Source organism: Corythoichthys intestinalis, chromosome 4 (genome assembly GCF_030265065.1).
Source record: "Corythoichthys intestinalis isolate RoL2023-P3 chromosome 4, ASM3026506v1, whole genome shotgun sequence".
NCBI classification, from domain to species: Eukaryota; Metazoa; Chordata; class Actinopteri; order Syngnathiformes; family Syngnathidae; genus Corythoichthys; species Corythoichthys intestinalis.
In genome coordinates, this window is record NC_080398.1 from 63,142,153 (window position 1) to 63,161,836 (window position 19,684).

Consider the following 19,684-nt stretch of genomic DNA (forward strand, 5'->3'; position numbering starts at 1 on the left):
AAAGTAAGGTTGCTCCCAAAATGTTCCATGAGAATAGTTTCTAAAGTATGTTAGCTCACTGGCAACCATCGACTGCGTTCGACATCCAACTAATTTTTAACCGGATTGGATGTTTCCTGCCGTCAGTGGCACTGAAACTAGAGCAGCCTGTTTTTGTGGGCATTTACAGGTCACTTCCTGCTCATTTTAGGACATTTACACGTTACCTCCTGCGAATTTTACCACAGACTTATACAGATTTGGGAACATTCAGTCACTTATTTTTGAGTAACACAAACACAACAGGAAGTGACTTGTAAATGTCCCAAAATCAGCAGGAAGTCACCTGTAATTGTCTAAAAAGGAAGTGAACGAAAATCAACAGGAAATGACACGAAATGCCCAAAAATGAGCTCATTGCCAGGCAATGGCTGCAACTGACAGCCATAGACTTCCAATCCGTCCTCGCAGTTTTAATGGATTGGACGTCTACTAGTGAAACTCATTCCAAATCACAGCGGAAGGATGAAAATAGCTTGTTTTTCTGTTTAGTAGTTGTTCTAAAAAATGTCGGAGAATGATTTCTTGACACATGTATCGATAAATTTTCTGTCTTTTTATTTTTTCAACTTGTCCTTTTGTTGTCCAGATGCTTAGACACGGAGAGTTGGAATCTGAGTTTCCTTATGGTTTCTGAACAGTTTTAATGTATCACATGGAAGCTTGATATACTCCCATTGTGGTTGTTAATTATGTTTTATTCATTATGAGAAAGCAGCGAACAGGTAAGGTTTCTAGGGGGTGTGTAGAGATGAAATGAAGCATAGAAGAGGGGAACAAACAACAAATACATTTTACGCCTATGCTACTATGACCATAACGGTGCTATCGTAAGCTAAGTATAGTTAATCTTGGAAACCATGTGGGGGGCCTGATAACTAAGGAGAAAAAGGAGTGGAGGCAAGTCAAAGGGGACGTGATTAGGCTGGGTGGAGCGTACACAAATCGTATTATGTGAATTATACATTGCCCTCCATAATTATTGGCACCCCTGAAAAAGATGTGTTTTTTAGCTTCTAATATATTTTTTTTATTCAAAGAATATGGGACCTTAATGGAAAAAAAAGAGGAAAATCCAACCTTCATTACAAGTGCATTCATTCAGTGGGGGAAAATCCCACATAAAGAAAAAAATATTTGACATCAAATAATGTGTGTCACAATTATTAGCACCCCTGGTGTTAATAGTTTGTACAACCCCCTTTTGCCAACAAAAAAATGTCTGGGGACTGAGATGGCCATGGGAGGAGCTTGATTTTGTGTCTGGTGAACCATTTCTGTGTAGATTTGGCCATATGTTTAGGGTCATTGTCTTGCTGAAAGGCCTAGTGACGACCCATGTTCAGCTTTCGGGCAGAGGGCAACAGATTTTGATTTAAAATGTCCTGGTATTTCAAAGCATTCATGATGCCATGCACCCTAACAAGGTTCTCTGGGCCTTTGGAAGCGAAACAGCCCCACAGCATCACTGACCCACCCCCATACTTCACAGTGGGTATGAGGTGCTTTTCAGCATGCGCATCTTTCATGGCATGCCAGACCCACTTAGAGTGTTTGTTGCAAAAAAGCTCAATCTTGGTCTCACACAAAAATACACACGGTCCCAGGCTTCAACTGGGACCGTGTGCTTTGGTCAGATGAGACCAAGATTGAGCTTTTAATTTTTTCTTTATGTGGGATTTTTTCCCCACTGAATGAATGCACTTGTATTGAAGGTTGGACTTTTCTCTTTTTTTCCATTAAAGGGCAACTGAAGACCTTTCTGGATTTTGGTGTAACTTTATTACACGTAATTGTAAGGATAATTTGCGTTTTTTTTTTTAGTTTTTTTGCACTCCGTTAATGGTCCCGTCGCAAACCCGGAAGTGTGACGTAGGCAACAGAAGACTACCCACAGCTAGCATAGCAGCAACAACGATGTCAGTGATATTTCCACCAAAAGTAACCATTCAGGATCGCTCTTTCGTGACGCTACCGATGGCAAAGGCTCCCAGGAAAGATGAACTACAATTAATCCCTACATGTTTGAACCTGAGGCGTCAGATGACGGTGAATTACTTGACACAGCAGATGGCGTCATGACGCCAATTGACAGCTCGACACTTCACGAACGGGAGAGTGAGTGGTAAGTCCAGCATCGTGATTTTTTTATTAGAATGCAATTACATGGTTGTACATTTTTCCATGCTCTACACATAGCTAAAACTGGATATTAAGTAATGGGACAGCTCCTACCGATCTAAATATGATAAAGCTAGCCCAAATGTGGCTAAATGAATGGTATGTTATTGATATTTCAAAATAAATGACAAAACCATTTTATTTTCCAGGTGTTGCTGTAAACCGTCAAGTAATTACCCTTCCAAGAGTATGCCTGTGTCATCAGGAGATCCCAGGCGTGAGAGCCAAACTTGAGGAGGCTGAAGCACTGACAGGGGCATGAATTACATTAAAAAAATAAAACCATAAATTGTTAACAACATTGACACATTTTGTTGACTGTTTAATGTATTCTATTGGTATATAATATATTGCAATTATATTACATTCTGAAAAAATATTCAATAGGCCACAATAATAAATGATACCAGATTTATGTTGAATCAGCTTTCGTTGTCAGATTGTGACACAACATATGTTATACCAAGCAGACAATGGCACACATCAAAGAGCATAATTTTGTTGCTTACTAATTTTAGTAAGCAACAAAAAGTTAGGATAGCAACCGACTAGCGCAACATTGAAAAATGATAATGGCAGTGGGAAATATGTATTTACTCTTTTCTGTAGCATGAAGTGTTCTCTATACAAAGATAATGCATTATCATTAAAATATGAAGGTAACTAGATTTTTCTTTTAAAAAATGTGTATATATGACTAGTTTATTATTTCATGTCATCAAAATTTGCTACATTTATTTCTCCTAAGTCATCGTCATCTGATGTCGCAGACAGAAGAAATTCAGCATCTGGCAGGCCTCATAGGATCTCTTCAGTCGTCATCGCTGGACACCGCATCACTTGGGTCATCATATGACTCGACCCACTCTCTCTTGATTTTGGGAAACTGGGTGGCAACTGACTTGCAACGCTTTTTTCATCGTGTTGAGGGTTTCCGCCACTTAATTTTTTATGTTTGGCTTCCTGGAGGAAAAAAAAAATCACAGCAGCATGAAAATATTGGATGAATCCTAATTTTAATTTAATAATAATTTCTTGGTGATCAAATAATAATGCCCCAGTCATAGCATCTATTTGATGCTATTGTTCCCTCTTCAAATAGGCAGACCTTGATGTTGAAGTATAAAAAACAACGAGCCAAGGACCTATTTGGTGCTGGGGACATTTGAATTTACATAACACCTATTGATATAGTAATAAAATCACATGAGTAGACGACATGTCAGCCAACCTATCTACTTATGACAGGCCAACAGCAAAAAAAAAAAAAAAAAAAGTCGCACTTCAACAAACAGGCAGTAGGAGTCCCCCTCGTTTATAAAAAAAAAGCTATTAATGTTCTACTTACGTCTTTGTAAAAACCAAGGTTGCATTGTTGTAGGTTTTCAAAGCTGTCGTGGCTGAAATGATGAAAACGAGCCGATTGGGGACCTGTATGCATGCTAACAAAAACGGTCCAAACCTTTGCAGGAGAAGTTTTTTTTTTTTGGACCACTCCTAGAGTCTCGAGTCTTCCTGTGAGTAATTCATCGCTACACATCGAGATGGCATGACGAATCCCGCGAGTAAAACCCAGAAAATGTCTGCAATATATGGCGAGGATAGCGTGGTGCTATATTTCCGTGTTCAGAGTGGTGGCGAGGCTTCCTGGAAGTTACGTCATGAGGTAGGGGTCGGCAGGGCGGCGCGTCCCTCGTTGCTATGGTGTTGCTATGGCCATAACTCAAAAACTACGCGGTCAATTATTATTATTTTTTTTTTTTTGTGACTTTTTGAGAGAGCGAATGACGCATTTAATACAATTCAACTGAGTAAAACACTTAAAAGCGAAATCTGAAAAGCTCTTCAGTTGCCCTTTCAGGTCCCGTATTATTTGAATAAAAAAAAACCAATTATTAGAAGCTAAAAAACACATCTTTTACAGGGGTGCCAATAATTACGGAGGGCACTGTATGTCAGTGTGGATATGTTGACATCTTATTCTATGCTACTTTATCGCTAATCCGGGCACCGACAATCTCTACCTGAGTGTGTCTAATTGCACCGAGTCATGTGTGAACCCACTTAGATGTGTGGTAGTCCTGCAGAAAAGTGGATAGTGCTGCTTGGGGGCCGCCCCAGGGCCCTGGCACTGCCCCAGCCAACCAAGGGAGGGAGCGAATGCGTCACCCCCCCCCCCCCCCCCCCCCGGACTCCTGCGCTCTTCAGTTTTTTTCCCCTCTGCTCGCTCAGTTCAGTACACGCTACTAACGTGTCACGAAGCCAACCAATCAGCTCTCCCAATCAGAGAGGTAGCGGAAGTACACTGGTTGGCTGTTTGCCCTCTGTAGCTGTCCTTTGGACCAAAAAAGACGACGTAGCCTCGACTGATGGTCCAGTTTCTTTTATTTTTCTCCCCAGTCTCGTGAGCACCGTAAAAACTTATTCAGCCGACCAAGGGTGCTAAAAACAGGCATGACAATGGGTCAGGGGTTAAAAAGGTGAGAAAGGTGTGGAGGAAATATGTTCCGGCGTTCTGCCAAAATGTCCTGTCGGCGAAACGTAGAACATGTAGATGTGGCGAATTTGACCATTTTAATTTTTCACATAAGGCTTAATATTCGAGCGGGGGGTTTAATTAGTTGAAGGAGTTGATTTCAAGCACCATTGACTCGCGCTAGCTTAGCCACTCCGGAGCCCTGAAACTAACAACTGGCAAACTGCACAGAATTTGTTCAAATCAACTCCATAGACTAATTAAACCCCGGCTAACTCAAAGATTAAGCCTAATGTAAAAAATTCTGAACTTCACCTTTAAAATAAAGACCATTGAATATGGCCATTAAAATGTTGTCTATAAAAGTTTTAGAGCAATAAAATAAACAACAAAAATGAATGAAATGAAAAAGAATACTTCAAACTATTTCACTATGGGTCCAAATTATTTTTCGAACAGATCATGTGACTATAGCACCTTAGAGACAGCCGTTTGCTTAGCCAAAACTACAGCTGAGGAGGCAAGATGGATATTTAGAATTTCTTTCGCCTCACATCGCTCCCGTCGTCCGCCGGAGACGCGTTATTTTCGGCTTGGATTTGAGCTGACGGCCGGTGTCGGAACAGCGGCCCGACGAGTTGTGGGAATGAGTCCTGCTTCTTAAAGCTTTCCAGAAATACAGGGATCCCTCGTTTTTCGCGGTTAATGGGGACCAGAACCCGCCGCAATAAGTGAAAACCGCGAAGTAGCGCCCCCCCCCCCCCCCCCCATTTTTTTGTGCGTGTTCAATGCATTTATTCAGATTTTACATTGGAAAAAAGATACATATATATAAGACATGTTTTTTTCACTTTTTTCACCAAAGTATCATTTATAAATGGTTTTCAAGCACTTCAAAATGTAAGGATTATGATAAGTTTTAAACATGTTACTGCCCCACCGAATTATTTTTAAACAATAAAGTAGTTAGAAAATGCTTGGCTTTATTAAAAGCTTCATAGTGAGTCTACTCAAACCCTCTCAGGCTTTGGTAAACGGTGATTGGCACATGTGCAAAGTTTTTCTTTTTATATATATATTTTTTGTTTGAAGCAACTTATTTGATTGAATAATAAAGACACAAATGTCCTAGCCAAAATGTGGCCCAAACGCAAAACATTACTTAAATGGAAAAATTTGTTTCAATCAAGAAAAATAGTTTTCAAATGCTTTTTTTGTCTCAAATTTATTATTGCAATCAAAAACATTTTTTTATTGAAGCTACTTTTTGGGATTAAAAGTATATACTGTATTTTGATTGAAGCAACTTTGTTTTTGATAGAAGTAACTTTGTTTTTTGATTGAATAATAATAACACAAATCTAACTCCATCGTTATTGAGTGAGAAAGAAATTAAGAAAGCTTTAAAACTAAAAGCCACCGGGGAAACTGTTTGTTTTTTTAAATATTTATATTTCATTACATAGACATGCGTCGTAGGGAAGGGAGATTGAGGGATAAAAAAGGAGTTAGATGAGGCTGCTAAAGGCAGTGGATACCTCATCAGCTGGGTGAATAGCAGACCTGGTAAGAACAAGTTTGCAAGGATAGTCGGGTATTAAATCCAATTATAAACACAATTACAATGTTATTTTTCTATAAGATTTTTATGTCATTGCTTTATTAATCATTAGGTGCTAGAGTTGTTAAGTATGGATAATAATGAAATAATAGTTTTAAGAAAACTGTGCTGTTGGTGGCTCAGTGACCATCTGATATGGTTTGTTCTCAGATGAACAAGTTGAGGAAGGAAGTTTTGATGCAGAGGTTGAAGGAAGAAAAGAGGCAGACTGACTGAGTCACAGCCAGAAAGTGTTGATGACAGTTTTGATTTCTATTCACTGTTGCCCCCTCCCAATTAAAGTATGTCACAGTCACAGCCAATTATTATCTAAAGCTGGTTAAAATTGAAGTTATGTTGTTTTAAGGTGTATTAAATACTTGTTCATGTGCCCCTTTTGATCTACGAGCACCCACCCCTCCACCGGTCTCTGCATGGCCCTGCTGAAACACAGTGTGGGTCGACAGAGCTCAATATTTTGTTGGGGCGTACAATACAGTGTACTGGAATATATTTCCTCCACACCCTTCTCACCTTTTTAACCCCTGACCCATTTTCATGCCTGAAAATAGTAATGTACAGGCATCAAGGAAAGTAATTTTACTCAGATTACTGATTTAGAAAAATGAACGCGTTAGATTGATGCTACCTTAACGGGAGCTATTTTTTCACCGGACGCTCTGGCAGTGTTCAACGCAAGCTGCAACAAACGGCAGTAACTTTGTCATACCGCAAAATATGAAAACGATTAAAACCGTTACTCACAAAATTCAATATGCTGGCAAATGCATTCATCTAAAAAAATTGGGAGTGAGACCTCACCTTGTCCAGCGAACGTGAATCTGTGCTTAGGACAAGATCATCTGTCGCAATTAGCGATCTTTGACGCTCTTTTTTTTTTTTTTCCTCCCCGCTTGTTGCTCTCTTAGCGGCTGTGATTAACCTCAATGAAGTTGCTCTCCTAGCTAAGCTTTGCCTATCATTTGTCTTTTTAAGTTTTTAGTAACTTTGTGTATTGAATTTGAAAGGAAAATGTGTGTTTTGTTTTTGGCAAACTTTTTCATGAAGCTAAACTGTTGAAGCGACCCACACGTGGAAAAATACGATTGTACAACGTTTTAAATGTATTCATTTGGTATATTTCAGTTACCACGATTTGAGAGATCAATAAATTGAAGAATTTACGCCTTGCGTTTGGAGTGTTTGTTTTTGGGTTTGCTGGAACAGCGCACTCGCAGCATCAAACAGGGGAAGGGGTAAGCGCTGCCGCGCCAAGCCACTTCTGGCTGCATTTTCGACACATGAAAAAAAAACGAATACGTACTACTGTATGACGGAAAATTTTTGTGGTTTTGTAACCGTGACGTTTTCATAGCCTGGTAAACCGTGAAGGTAACCGGCACATGCCTACACCTGATCCCCCGCCCCCCCCCCTAAAAGTTTTCTCCTCGGATCTACACGATTCACGTAGGTCATCCTTTTTTACTTCAAAACGGCGAATTTCGCCGAAAGGTGAGATTTTCATGCCTGTAAAAACAATGATGACTGGGTCGGCAGCTGTACTGCCCTCGGTATAGACCAGGGGTGGGCAAACTATTCCACAAAGGGCCGCAGTGGGTGCGGGCTTTTGTTGCAACCCATTAAGACGACACATTTTCACCAATCTGCTGTTTTACAAGTGCAATCAGTCGATTGCAGCCAGGTGCTTCTCATTTCTGCTGAAACCTCATTGGTTATACTATCCGTGCTGAGTCAGTTGGAACAAAGACCAGGACCCACTACGGCCCTCGAGGACCGGTTTGCCCACCCCTGGTATAGACCCTACTCACCAACGTCACAAAATGACGTGTCGCTGTATCTGGCCGCCATATTGTCCGTCATTGTTTAGCCCTATTCTCAATGGTTTCAATTAGTCGCGCAATTTATAGAGCAATTCATGGAAGCCCCGGTGTTATCTGACGCTGTAAACTCATTGGATGCATTGCATAAAAGGCGTTATGTGGAAAAGCTTCAGTTTATCCATTCGCCAGATCCATATTTGATGCCTAAATTGATGTTTTTCGACCCGCTGTCTTCGCCGTCTCTGCCTGACATCTGCTACCCTGATATCTACAACTATCTTGTCCACAGAAACTCAGCCTATTCTCAAGAAACTTTGAAAAACTTTAACAGCAGCACTCTAAGCAACATTACCCTGTGTGACCCTTTACTTCCAATTTTCTAAAATGGCGACAAAAAAAAAAAAGTTGACTGCGACGCGTCAAGGATAGGTGCATATTGGACTATTTCTTCAATAAAATACACAACTGTGTCTGCCTCATTCGCAAAGAGACCGTCGAAGAAGACAGGCAAGAAATTAAAGCAACTTGAAGCTAATTTAATTTCACTGCAGCATTTCGCAAGAGCCCGAGGATCGAAAGAGAACGCCACAAAGGCGAGATTGTTGAAATTATGAATTAAAAATAATAATAATAAAGCAAATGTGACACACAGAAGGGCTTGCTAAAATTTCTTTAAATGTATTGTTCTACGTAAATCAGCCCAGGTAGCCCCCCCACATTTTTCCCACACCAAATCTGGCCCCCTTTGCAAAAAGTTTGGACACCCCTGTTTAACCGATGATCCGTAGACGAGGCCAGCTTCTTTCACTTGTTACCAGCTAAATATTATTCAAAAAATTAAGATGGTGGAAGAAATAAGCATCTTGAATTTAAAACGGTATGTTGTCGGCGATTAGCCTAGCAATGATCTTAATTGTGGTTGTCAGCCCAAAACCCTCTAAATATATATTAAATACATCTTACCAGATATAAAATGACTACTACATAATCTGTAGTAATCGTTTGGAGCCCAGTTTTCTCGTCGAATTGCAGAAGTCCATCTCGCTCTCCTCTCCGGGTCTCTTGGAATACGGTAGAACTTCAAGTCTCTCCATCTATCTTCTCTGTTATTGCAACGGACCGCCACACACGCCTTCACCATTTTGATTATTAATGTTAACGAGCAGAAAAACACGCCATGATAGGAGGAATTTACGTAGCGGTAATGCATCAACACGACGAGTTGACGGACAGTATGGCGCGGGGGCGTGGTTGTGACGTCATGTGAGTAGGGTCTATATAAACGCTGGATACTACTCGGCAGTTAGATAACTCTTTACTCTTTGCTGTCTTCACGACTCTGAAGACAGCTGTCCATTGTCCAAAGGTTTATTGACATCGTGTAAAGAGTAATTGAGTATCTTTTACTTATACAATGTAAATATACTGAATTTGTCAATGAAATAAACCAACCTGCTTTTCAACTGCTATTTAAACTAGGGATGTCCCGATCCAGGTTTTTGCACTTCCAATCCGATACCGATATTGTTTAGCACTTCCGATCCGATACTGGCCGATACCGGCCTATCTGAGCGTGCATTAAAGTTATTTAGCCTCCTTACTTAGCTGTGAGACTCATGTTGAAAAGGGTTTTAGTACTCTTGATAACAACTAGCCAGCTGAATTAGGTGAGTTTGAATAACACACAATGGTTGGTAACAAGAAACTGACCTGTTTATTCAGTGACAAACACAAAACATTATAAATAACAAACAGAAATGGCATAGTCAGTCAGTAAAACATGCAAATAATACTGTAAACCAGGGGTGTCCAAACTTATTGCTAAGGGGGCCAGATTTGGTGTGGTAAAAATGTGGGGGGCCGACCTTGGTTGACGTCCTTTACGTAGAACAATATATTTAAGCAAATTTTAGCAACCCATTCGGTCGGGTTCTCTTTCGACTCTCGGGCTCTTGCAAAATACTGCTGCTGTGAAATTGAACTAGCTTCAAGTTGCTTCAATTTCTCGCTGCGTATCTTCCCTGTAATCTGGTCGTACATGTCAGCCTGTCTCGTTTGGTAATATCGCCTCACATTTTGAACTCTTTAAAAACAGTGACTGTCTCTTTGCAAATGAGGCAGACTCAGTTGTTGTGTATTTTAGTGAAGAAATACTCCAATTTCCACCTATCCTTGAAGCGTCGGCCGTCACAGTCAACTTTTTTTGTTGATTGTCGCTATTCAAAATATTGGAGGTAAAGGATCACACGGGGTAATGTTGCTTAGAGTGCTGCTGCCTTTTAGTGGGCCAATGAGGTGCAGCATTTAGTGTGTAAGCTACTTCATATGCTGGTACCTGTACTGCTGACCAATTTTATACGTGTGTGCGGGCCAGACTTTATTGATTTTATGACAGAGGCTGGGGGCCGGATGAAATTTGATCACGGGCCGCATTTGGCCCCCGGGCCGGACTTTGGACATGTCTGCTGTAAACTGTCAGTGGAAAATCCCACAAACCCCCCAAACTAGATGCTTTTAATGTTGCATGTGTTGCTAACGCCATCGAGTCTGTCATTTTGCATCTAGTTCTATATACATATGATATCTATTGGACAAGCATGATGTTTACTCTCAGGACGCAATGCGGTCCGTTTCTCATTGCGTCCCGAAGACCGCGCTGTGTATTAGTTCCGCTTTAATTGACATATTTCAATAATCGGAATTTGGATGTTTGTGAATCGTTCTTGAATCTTCCATGGCCGAATCGCTCAAGGATGTAATGACGTCTGGGCATGTTGTACCGTGGTTCTAATGCTGCGTTCCCGAAAAGTGGGATGTCGGACTTTTCCGACCTCCGACTAGGAAAATATAATTGGAACGCCACTCGAACTGGGAGGTCCAAGTCGCGAAGTCGGAGAAAAAATAACTACCCCGACTTCCCAGTTGTTTCAATCTGACGTCACTGGACAAAATGGCGCTCAAGAAAACGTATTGAATGAAAACACAATCATGAAGTAAATCAAGTTTATTTGAGATGCCATGTATTTTTTTCTCATACAGTGAATTATCTTGGTTGTGCTATGTTTTTATATTGACGATCAGCAAAGGATGTAACTAAAAAAAGGTAGTTTACAGTGTGGGCTATAACGCAGCCGTCGTTTTCCCTCTACCATTTGATCGCTTATATGAAGGCAGGTTCGCTGGAGGTCAAAATGTCTTTGGATGGCCAAAATAAAAAACACCTCGTCGCGATCAGCCATCTTTGTTGTTTACATTTGCTTGGAACGCTTTGAGGTTGGAACTGGTACCATCCAAGTGGGATAAATCCGACTTTCCACTCCTCTGGAATGCAGCATAAGTGTTGGATGGTGCGTGTTTACTCACGAGAGATAATGGCTCGTCACCCAGAATGAATTCTTCGGCAATAACTCTTGTTATTCCCTGGGCTTTGGGACTGTCGAGTGCCAGTTTGTCACGCATAGCAAAGGTTTCTGCCAGTGTTGCGTAGGACCTTTCTTTTTGTCTTCGGTTTTCTTAACATACTCCTCATATTGTTTGTGGTGGTATGTCGCTAAATGCTTGATTAGGTTGTTGTATTAAAACTTCTTACAGCTTTACCACCACGCTTGACTTTATTGTGGCATATGTTGCACTCTGCCTCTTCGTCTTTGTCGTCCTTTAAGGTGAAATGATCCCGCACAGCTGACATTTTTACCGATAAAGTCTCTCGGTAAATTGGGAGATGGTAATGTAGTGTGTTGAGGGTGTGCCGTAAAATGCGGACTGGATTTTAGGGAAACCGAAGCAAAAACTGGAATGGGGTATGTATATCGGTGCGCTGGAAAACCCCGGACCGGATTTTCAAAAAAAAAAAACTGGATCGGAGTTTTTTCGTGTCGGCCGATTGATACCGATGCACATTTTTTGCCCATATCGGCGTCCAATCCGATGCAAATATTGGATCGGGACATCTCTAATTTAAACACGTACTTATACTATTAATTATCTTTATCAATTATAATTATCACTTGTATTTATTCTCTTTAACTGGCCATTAGAACGCTACAACCATCACACACAGTGGCAAAATAAATTCTTTCACAATATTCCACAATAACTAAATTTACCAAAAATAATGGTCTATAGATGCAAAATGACAAGTTACAAATCAAATACGTACCGACAATGCTATGAAAGGTTTAAGATGGTTGAAGATTCAACTAGATTGACAGAGGTGACAATAACAACAGCCCTGCTGCCATGCTTGTTTTACTTCCTGACTTTTGTGGTCACAAGACACTCAATTCCTGACTTTGTGGTCACATGGCAAGTCAGTGGCCATATCTGGTACTACAACCTGTCTTCATTTGAAGTGACTGTAACACAATACAAAACAATAAAAATTCACATGCAAAGTAAAAAAGTCATTTTAACAGTGGTAACAGCACTCTCCGCCTGCCGTGATTACATGCCACCAAATACTAACATATTCTGGCTATGTATCTGAAAGAACAAGAAGCAGGATCTCAGTGAAAGGGCCTGAGGAAAAGTGTAGAAAAGTGTTTGATGACCTTGACCTCGACTTGACGTACTTTTCCATCCTGACTTGGGAAAGTCTTCATTATAAGTCCAAGCGGCCATTCATTTCTTAGTGTTTGACTGTCTTTGAGAAGAACAACACTCCCTGGCTTGACGTCTCAATGAACGGTCTGCCATTTTGTGCGTGGATGCAGTGTCGGGAGGAATTGTTTCCGCCACCTATCCCTGAATGTGTTTGACAGGTGTCTGACTTGTCGCCACTGGCACTTGTAGAGATCTGAAGCTCCAAACTCACCAGGAGGTGCTGGAAGAGGGTTCACCTTTTGTCTCAGAAGTTAGCTAGGGCAGTGCTTCTCAGTTATTTTCTGTTACACCCCCCCAAGGAAGACATAAATGTTTCGCGCCCCCCCAAACTCTGCCGCCACTGTAAATAATATCATTTGTCTATAATATCACTACTATAAGTATGCCTCTGCCTCACATTGTATCCCTTTTTTCTATTAGAGAAAATAAGAAATCAACTTTTAAAGTATAACTTTATTAACACTGTTTTGTTTGTAACAGAAAAGACTTAACACGCATCAATTTGCCTGAATTAAAAAAAAAAAAAAAGTCACATCCAAACTGTAAAAATACACTCAAGGTACATTTTTGACCATTTGATACTGTCAGGTAACGCGGGCGGGCAAGGTGGACCCAAATGCAGGGAAATGTAGGCGAGGCAGATGAATGGTGCAAAAATGATTTAATTAAAGCCAACGAAAAACAAAGGATGTGGTAATCAAAAGATAGCACTGAGGCAAACAAAACTATCACTAACAAAAGACTGTTTTTCAAAAACTTACACGGAACATGAGGGTTTTGAATAATGCTGACCAGACCATGGACGTGAGACATTGACGTAGACAGGCTTTGACAATGACGCAACAAGGAGTGAAAAGAAAATGGGAGCTTATATACACACGCGTAGACAAGGGGTAACGAGACAACAAGGAACAGGTGGGCACAGGAGGATAGACTGGGAGAAGGCACATCAGGTGAAATCAATGGGCAATCACAGGGACAAGTCACACTAGGAGAAAACAAACACAAAACCTAACAGATACTGAAAAATAAAATCAGTAAATAATAACAAATTCAAATTGAATAGAAACATTGACACATGAGGACAATATGCCAAAAATATTTGACCGAAAAAAGAAAACTGAATAGAAGGGGGAAAAAAAAGTGTCTTTGGACAGAAGGACAGTTTTTATTTTCGCTGCTCACAGTATCACCTCCAGTTTGCAATGGTGTGGGGTTATTTTGCACTGAGCATGCTAACAGTGCTCACTGGTTTACTGATATAACACTGACAAAGCGGGACGATTGTTGGCAATATTCGGCACGTTTTCGCTGAAAAACAACCAAGCGGCTTATCAATGAGATTGGGGTCTAATGTCTTTAAGTGGTTTTAGACACAGTAAACAGTGGTCTTTCCTCATCTACCACTGTATTGAATGTCAAAGCCAAAAGGCAAACGGCCCGAAAAAAGCGCATTCTCGGCGGCTGAAGGAGAACTGTAGGTGAGGGCGGTCGTCGTGACGATCCCAAGCCGAAAATGGCCCTTCTCAGGCGGACACGTGAGAACCGGAGAAGACAGTGGGTCGCTGCATGAGTCTGGCCGGAAAACGGCTTTCGAAAACTGCGCACGCTGCCGCACAGCTCTCCAGCTCTTCATGAGTCTCTTCCGTGTGCTCTTGCTTACTTCAAAAATACTGCGCGCACTTTGAAAATGAGAGCGTCACTGCCATCTACTGAGTGGATGTGCAAGTACACTTTATTCTAGTACGGCAAAAAAAAAAGCGCCACCCCTGGCGCGCCCCACTATTTGAGAAGTACTGAGCTAGGGTAAGTATGAATGGATCATCAGAGTCACTTGTCACAGGAACAAGAAGTCTGTTGTTGATGATTGCTGCTACTTCTGCCATGAATGTAACCAACACTTCGTGGGTAAGTTTGTCCTTCAAGCGGAGGAACATTTGAGTCCAAAATCCTTCTTGCAAGTCGTATCATCCGTTCCCATGCTCCGCTGAAATGAGATGCATGTGGAGGGTTGAAGGTCCAAGAACAACCTTGGTTTGATAGGGAGTTTTTCACTGTTATGCCATCAACCTTTGATGGTATCTTCAAGTCTTTGCAAGCACTGACAAAATTGGTGCCGCAGTCTGAACGAATGTGTTTCACAGGACTGCGCACTGCAAGGAAGCGCCTTAACGCACTGATAAAGATGGACGTGTCGAGAGATTCTATGATCTCAATATGAACTGTCTTGACACTCATACATGTAAAAAGGACAGCCCACCGTTTGCTGTGTGAAAGACCTCCTCTCGTTCGACGGGAACAAACATTCAAAGGGCCGAAGACATCCAATCCAACATTTGGTAAGGGAGGATCTGTCGATAGGCGATCCGCAGGTAGATTTGCCATTTTTTGAACAGCTCGGAGTCTTCGACGGGTTACGCACTGGTGAATGATGCTGCTCACTTTTCTTTTGCCACCAACTATCCAAAACCCTGCTGTACGGACAACTCCCTCCGTAAACAGGCGGCCTTGGTGTTGAGTTTGGTCATGGTAATGTTTTACAAGTAAGGCTGCAACATGATGCTTACCGGGGAACAATCAAGGGAGTCTTTTCAACTTGAGGTTTACATTGTGGAGGCATCAACCAACTCTCAGAAGGTTGTGCTTGTCAAGGAATGGATCCAGGTTTTTGAGAGGACTGCTCTTCGGAATTTGCTCATGTATTTGGATGTACTGGATCTCTTGGCTGTAGGTCTCATTCTGCACCGTCCGAATAATCACGTGCAATGCTTGTGTAGATTCTTCCACCGTGCACTCTGATTTGCAATAATGCCAACCTTGACACAGCTTCTTTCCTCCGAAGACTGTGTTGAAAAGACGAGCTATATGTATAAGTAACAAAAACTAAATTTACCAAAAATAATGGTCTATAGATGCAAAATTACAAGTTCGAAATCAAATACGTACCGACGATGCTATGAAAGGCATAAGATGGTTGCAGATTCAACTAGATTGACAGAGGTGACAATAACAACAACCCCGCTGCCATGCTTGTTTTAATTCCTGACTTTTGTGGTCACATGACACTCAACTTCCTGACTTTGTGGTCACATGGCAAGTCAGAGGTCATATCTGGTACTACAACCTGTTTTCATTTAAAGTGACGGTAACACAATACAAAACAATGAAAATTCACATGCAAAGTAAAAAAGTCATTTTAACAGTGGTAACAGCACAGCAGCTTTAATGGACACTCTTGAACGATTTTGGATTTATTATTTTTCTCTTCACTGGCCTCTATAACCTTCTTTTTTTACGAGTAACGAGCGGTGCCTCCCCCAAATCACGAATCTGAAGCTCTGGCCAACCAAGGATGCTTGCGCAACATCGCTACCCTATGGCGCATTGGGTATTGCACAAAAGAATGCTGCAGAATGAGAAAGCACACATATATATGAATGATTAAATTCGAAACAAATAAAATATTTGAACTTTTATACTTATATTAAATTATATTACATCGGAATGAAGATTACCTGCATTTACACCCTCCAATTAGATCACTTATTGCATTCGCCCGAAAAAAGCAAGGAAGATGGACGACTTCAATGAGAGAAGGGTGACTTCATTGAAACAACGTACGACAGTGATTATTATAATTATTATCATCACTAAAGTACATGAGACAATATCATCACTAAATTACATGAGACAATAATACATGAGAAGAACGACATCAAAAATCGTATTTCTTTCTTGCATTTCTATAATTTCATAAAATCAATGAAACAATTCATTAATATTGTAAAGATGTTAAATTGGTGGCATCATACAGCAGAGTAGTCACGTGGTGCGTTGGATGCACTGTAGGGAAAATAAACATTAAATCATGAAGGCTCATTCTGTATTTTTAGCCAACTTAGTCATTTTGTTAGTAGGCTAATATAGCTAATACAGATACATACAGCATTTGTTGCCTTCACTATTAGGTTTATTATGGCTTTTAACTCATTTGCTTCCAAAAACGTATTTTTACGTCTTTTAACGTCGAGGCTTATGTCTTGTTTTTTTTCACAAGAGACATCTGATGCAACTTTGCTCCAAAGACCAAAGCTGACAATCCATTTTAAAGCAATAAAACTGGCCACTTGAGGGCAGTAGCGCATTTGGTAAGACCCGCAACCCGATTCAACGGAACGAATGGCCGGGCCGCCCGGCAAGGGCGGGCGCCGGCGGAAGACGACCGAATGGACGACCAGGACGCCAGGCGCGGGAAAGTCCGAGCAGGATGATCGGGAGGACGTCCAGGATGCCAGGTGGCAATCTTGATGAGACACTACAGGCAGTGACGAGGGAAAAGCCCACCCCATCCGCCGAGACAGCCACAGGCGGCCACAACAGTGCCATCTCCCAGCCCAATAGTCCAGCTATGTTCAAATAAATTGTTACTTTGTTATCAAAAGCTCTATTTGTCTTGTTGTTATTTTGTAAAAGGAAAACATTATTCAGATGTTTGGGATGTCACATAAGCAAAAAATAGCTCTGTTTAAGTCCAAGTTATGTTTGAAATGTATGCTTTTACAAAAAACTCAATTTCTGTTTTTTCATCAGAAATTGGAAAATTGCTCAAACTAAACTATTTTTTTAATGCTGATTTCTAAAGAATGGAAAAAGATATGAACTAATTTTTTTCCTGCTGAAAAAAGAGTCTCTAATCTTTCTTTTGGTGGGTTCCATGTTTATATAGCAATTGAACAGAATTTTCTGTGGGCCTTGCAAAATCAGTCAAAATCCAGTAAAACGGCCGGGAGCGAAGGGCGTTGGGAAAATGGCTGGGAGTGAATGAGTTAATTTTTTTGCGGCTCCAGATATGTTTTTTGTTTTTTTTGGTCCAATATGGCTCTTTCAACATTTTGGGTTGCCAACCCTTGGTTTAACCAATGAAATTACTGCTTAGACACAGATTAGTGAAAAGGTGTTGTCATGTTTTGTTGGAATGAAATCCAGCACCGACTGCGGCCCTATATGGAATAGTTTGGATACCCCTGCAGTAGAAGGATGAAAGTGTCATACATGGCTTTAATATTACACAGCATGTACTGTGTAACCAATTTAAATGCGGTAGGAGAGAGCAACTATTAGGAGAATGGCAACAGATCTGGTAGGATTCTTAGGTTATGGCAATCAAAACTGATAATTATTATTTTTTTGTTATTTCAGTTCGGAGACTTCAATCTAAAAAAATAATGATCCAAATGTTTCCACTGCATGACAAAGAAGAACTCAAGAGACTATCTTTTAAGTGGTACAAAAAGGTCAAGACATCACTTCAACCTCTTGGTGAGTAGGAGAAGGTAAGAAAATAAAGCGATGGCATTTTATTAAAGAGCACCTTTTTGAAACTATTTTTAAATATCCTCTTAGATACAAGAGCCTGGATAGATGTATGAATGGGCATCACTAGACACATGCCATGAAAAAATATTGACAATCCATCCCGACGAGTCGACGTCATCGATGGCGTAAATGCGTCGACCAGCATAAGATTCCGGCTTGAGATACCAAGGTTTAGGGTGGGAAAAAAGAGAGATGAAGTCCTAAATTGGGGGTCATCTGCAGCCTTTGTAAAGCCAAGTTGGCGTTAATAGTGTGACAGTATCTTGATATGGCGCTAAATCACGATATTTTTGCAACCCGATCGGCTATCGATATGCTCCCGCCAAGTATCGAGACTTTTATTTGACATATTGTGTATGGATGCTGTAAACTGCTCATTCAATGTTCGTCGAGCAATTCCTCGGCGGTCCACTAGGGGCGATCAAGAAGGGCGGCGAAGGTAAAGTGTGCGCAAGTTGTCTAGAGAAGAAGAGAGGAAGCTACAAGTGGGATGAAAAAAAAGAGAATGGTGGAGGAAAAAAGTGAGAAAAATATTCCTACGACTCACACGTGCGGACGCACTTTTAATTTTACACCAATAAGGAAGGAAGTAAGGCTCCCCATTGATTTTAATGCATAACACACCAAGGTTGTGGGATGGATGGGACCTGTTGGGGGGGGGGGGGGTGACATCACGGTTACCTCCTCATGGCAGGCCCCGCCATTCCCGCACCTTTTTTAACGCACCACACACATCATCCTCCACGGGGGAGCTCCAGCAAAGGGCGGTGGGACGGGCAGCTGGCTAGAAATTCCATGCAGCGTTCCCACTGCCCCAAGCTGAGCTCTCCTATTTTAATGCATACATTGCACTACCCTCCCCACACAATCCCATCATGGTGCTGGGTAATGGTTGCTAACCGGGGACCTGGCAGCCACGGTAATAGAGTGGTGAGTGGTTCCCACACTTTTTCTCTATGGCCTTGCTCCCAGGGCGTGGCCTCCCCTCTGCCTGGGTGGCCAGCCGCGGGAGTGGTAGGAGGTCGGGCCTCCGATCTTGCGTCGCCCCGCGGCGGCTCCTCGGCGTTCTCCTGCTTCCGCCTTCCCCTCTCTTCTCTGCCTGGGTATCCGCACTGCGCTCCATCGCGGGTCGCTGGCTGGACGCCGGTGTGTCGGCTGGGTGTCACCTGCTCTGGCAGGGGACCCTGCCCTGCCCTGGGCTTGGAGGGCCGTTGGGGGTCCCGTGGTGTGCCGTGCCGGATTGGGGGCTGTGGCTCGTTGGCCGGGTGGGCAGACGGGGGTGGGCCTGGGGTTGGTGGTGCGTCCCCGCTTCCCATCCCTGAAGGCAGGTAGATTGGGGCGCAGGTGGCCCGGTGGACCACCCTGGATCCCAGGGGGTGACGATGGCCCCTTTGCTGGCCTGCGGGAGGAAGGATGGGATGGGCTAGAGATATCAGTGGTTGTGGTTTGTTCCCTCTATATGGGCAGTTAAAGAATTTGCAGTACATTTATATTTTACAGCAAATTTGCACAGAAAAGGTGTCACTGTTTAATAAATGACTCAATAAACAGGATTTTTTTTCTATTTTG

General features: G+C 41.8%; 1 protein-coding gene across 5 annotated transcripts in view; it reads left to right on the forward strand.

Annotated features, from left to right (window-relative positions):
- The window catches only part of ano10a (anoctamin 10a), an 87,998-nt gene that overhangs the window by 27,255 nt on the left and 41,059 nt on the right, over positions 1-19,684 (forward strand). For all 5 annotated transcript variants that reach the window (XM_057833539.1, XM_057833541.1, XM_057833542.1 and 2 more), the window contains one exon: positions 17,939-18,058. In XM_057833539.1, coding sequence (XP_057689522.1) covers positions 17,939-18,058 — 120 coding nt within the window. The remainder of the gene's footprint in view (positions 1-17,938; positions 18,059-19,684) is intronic.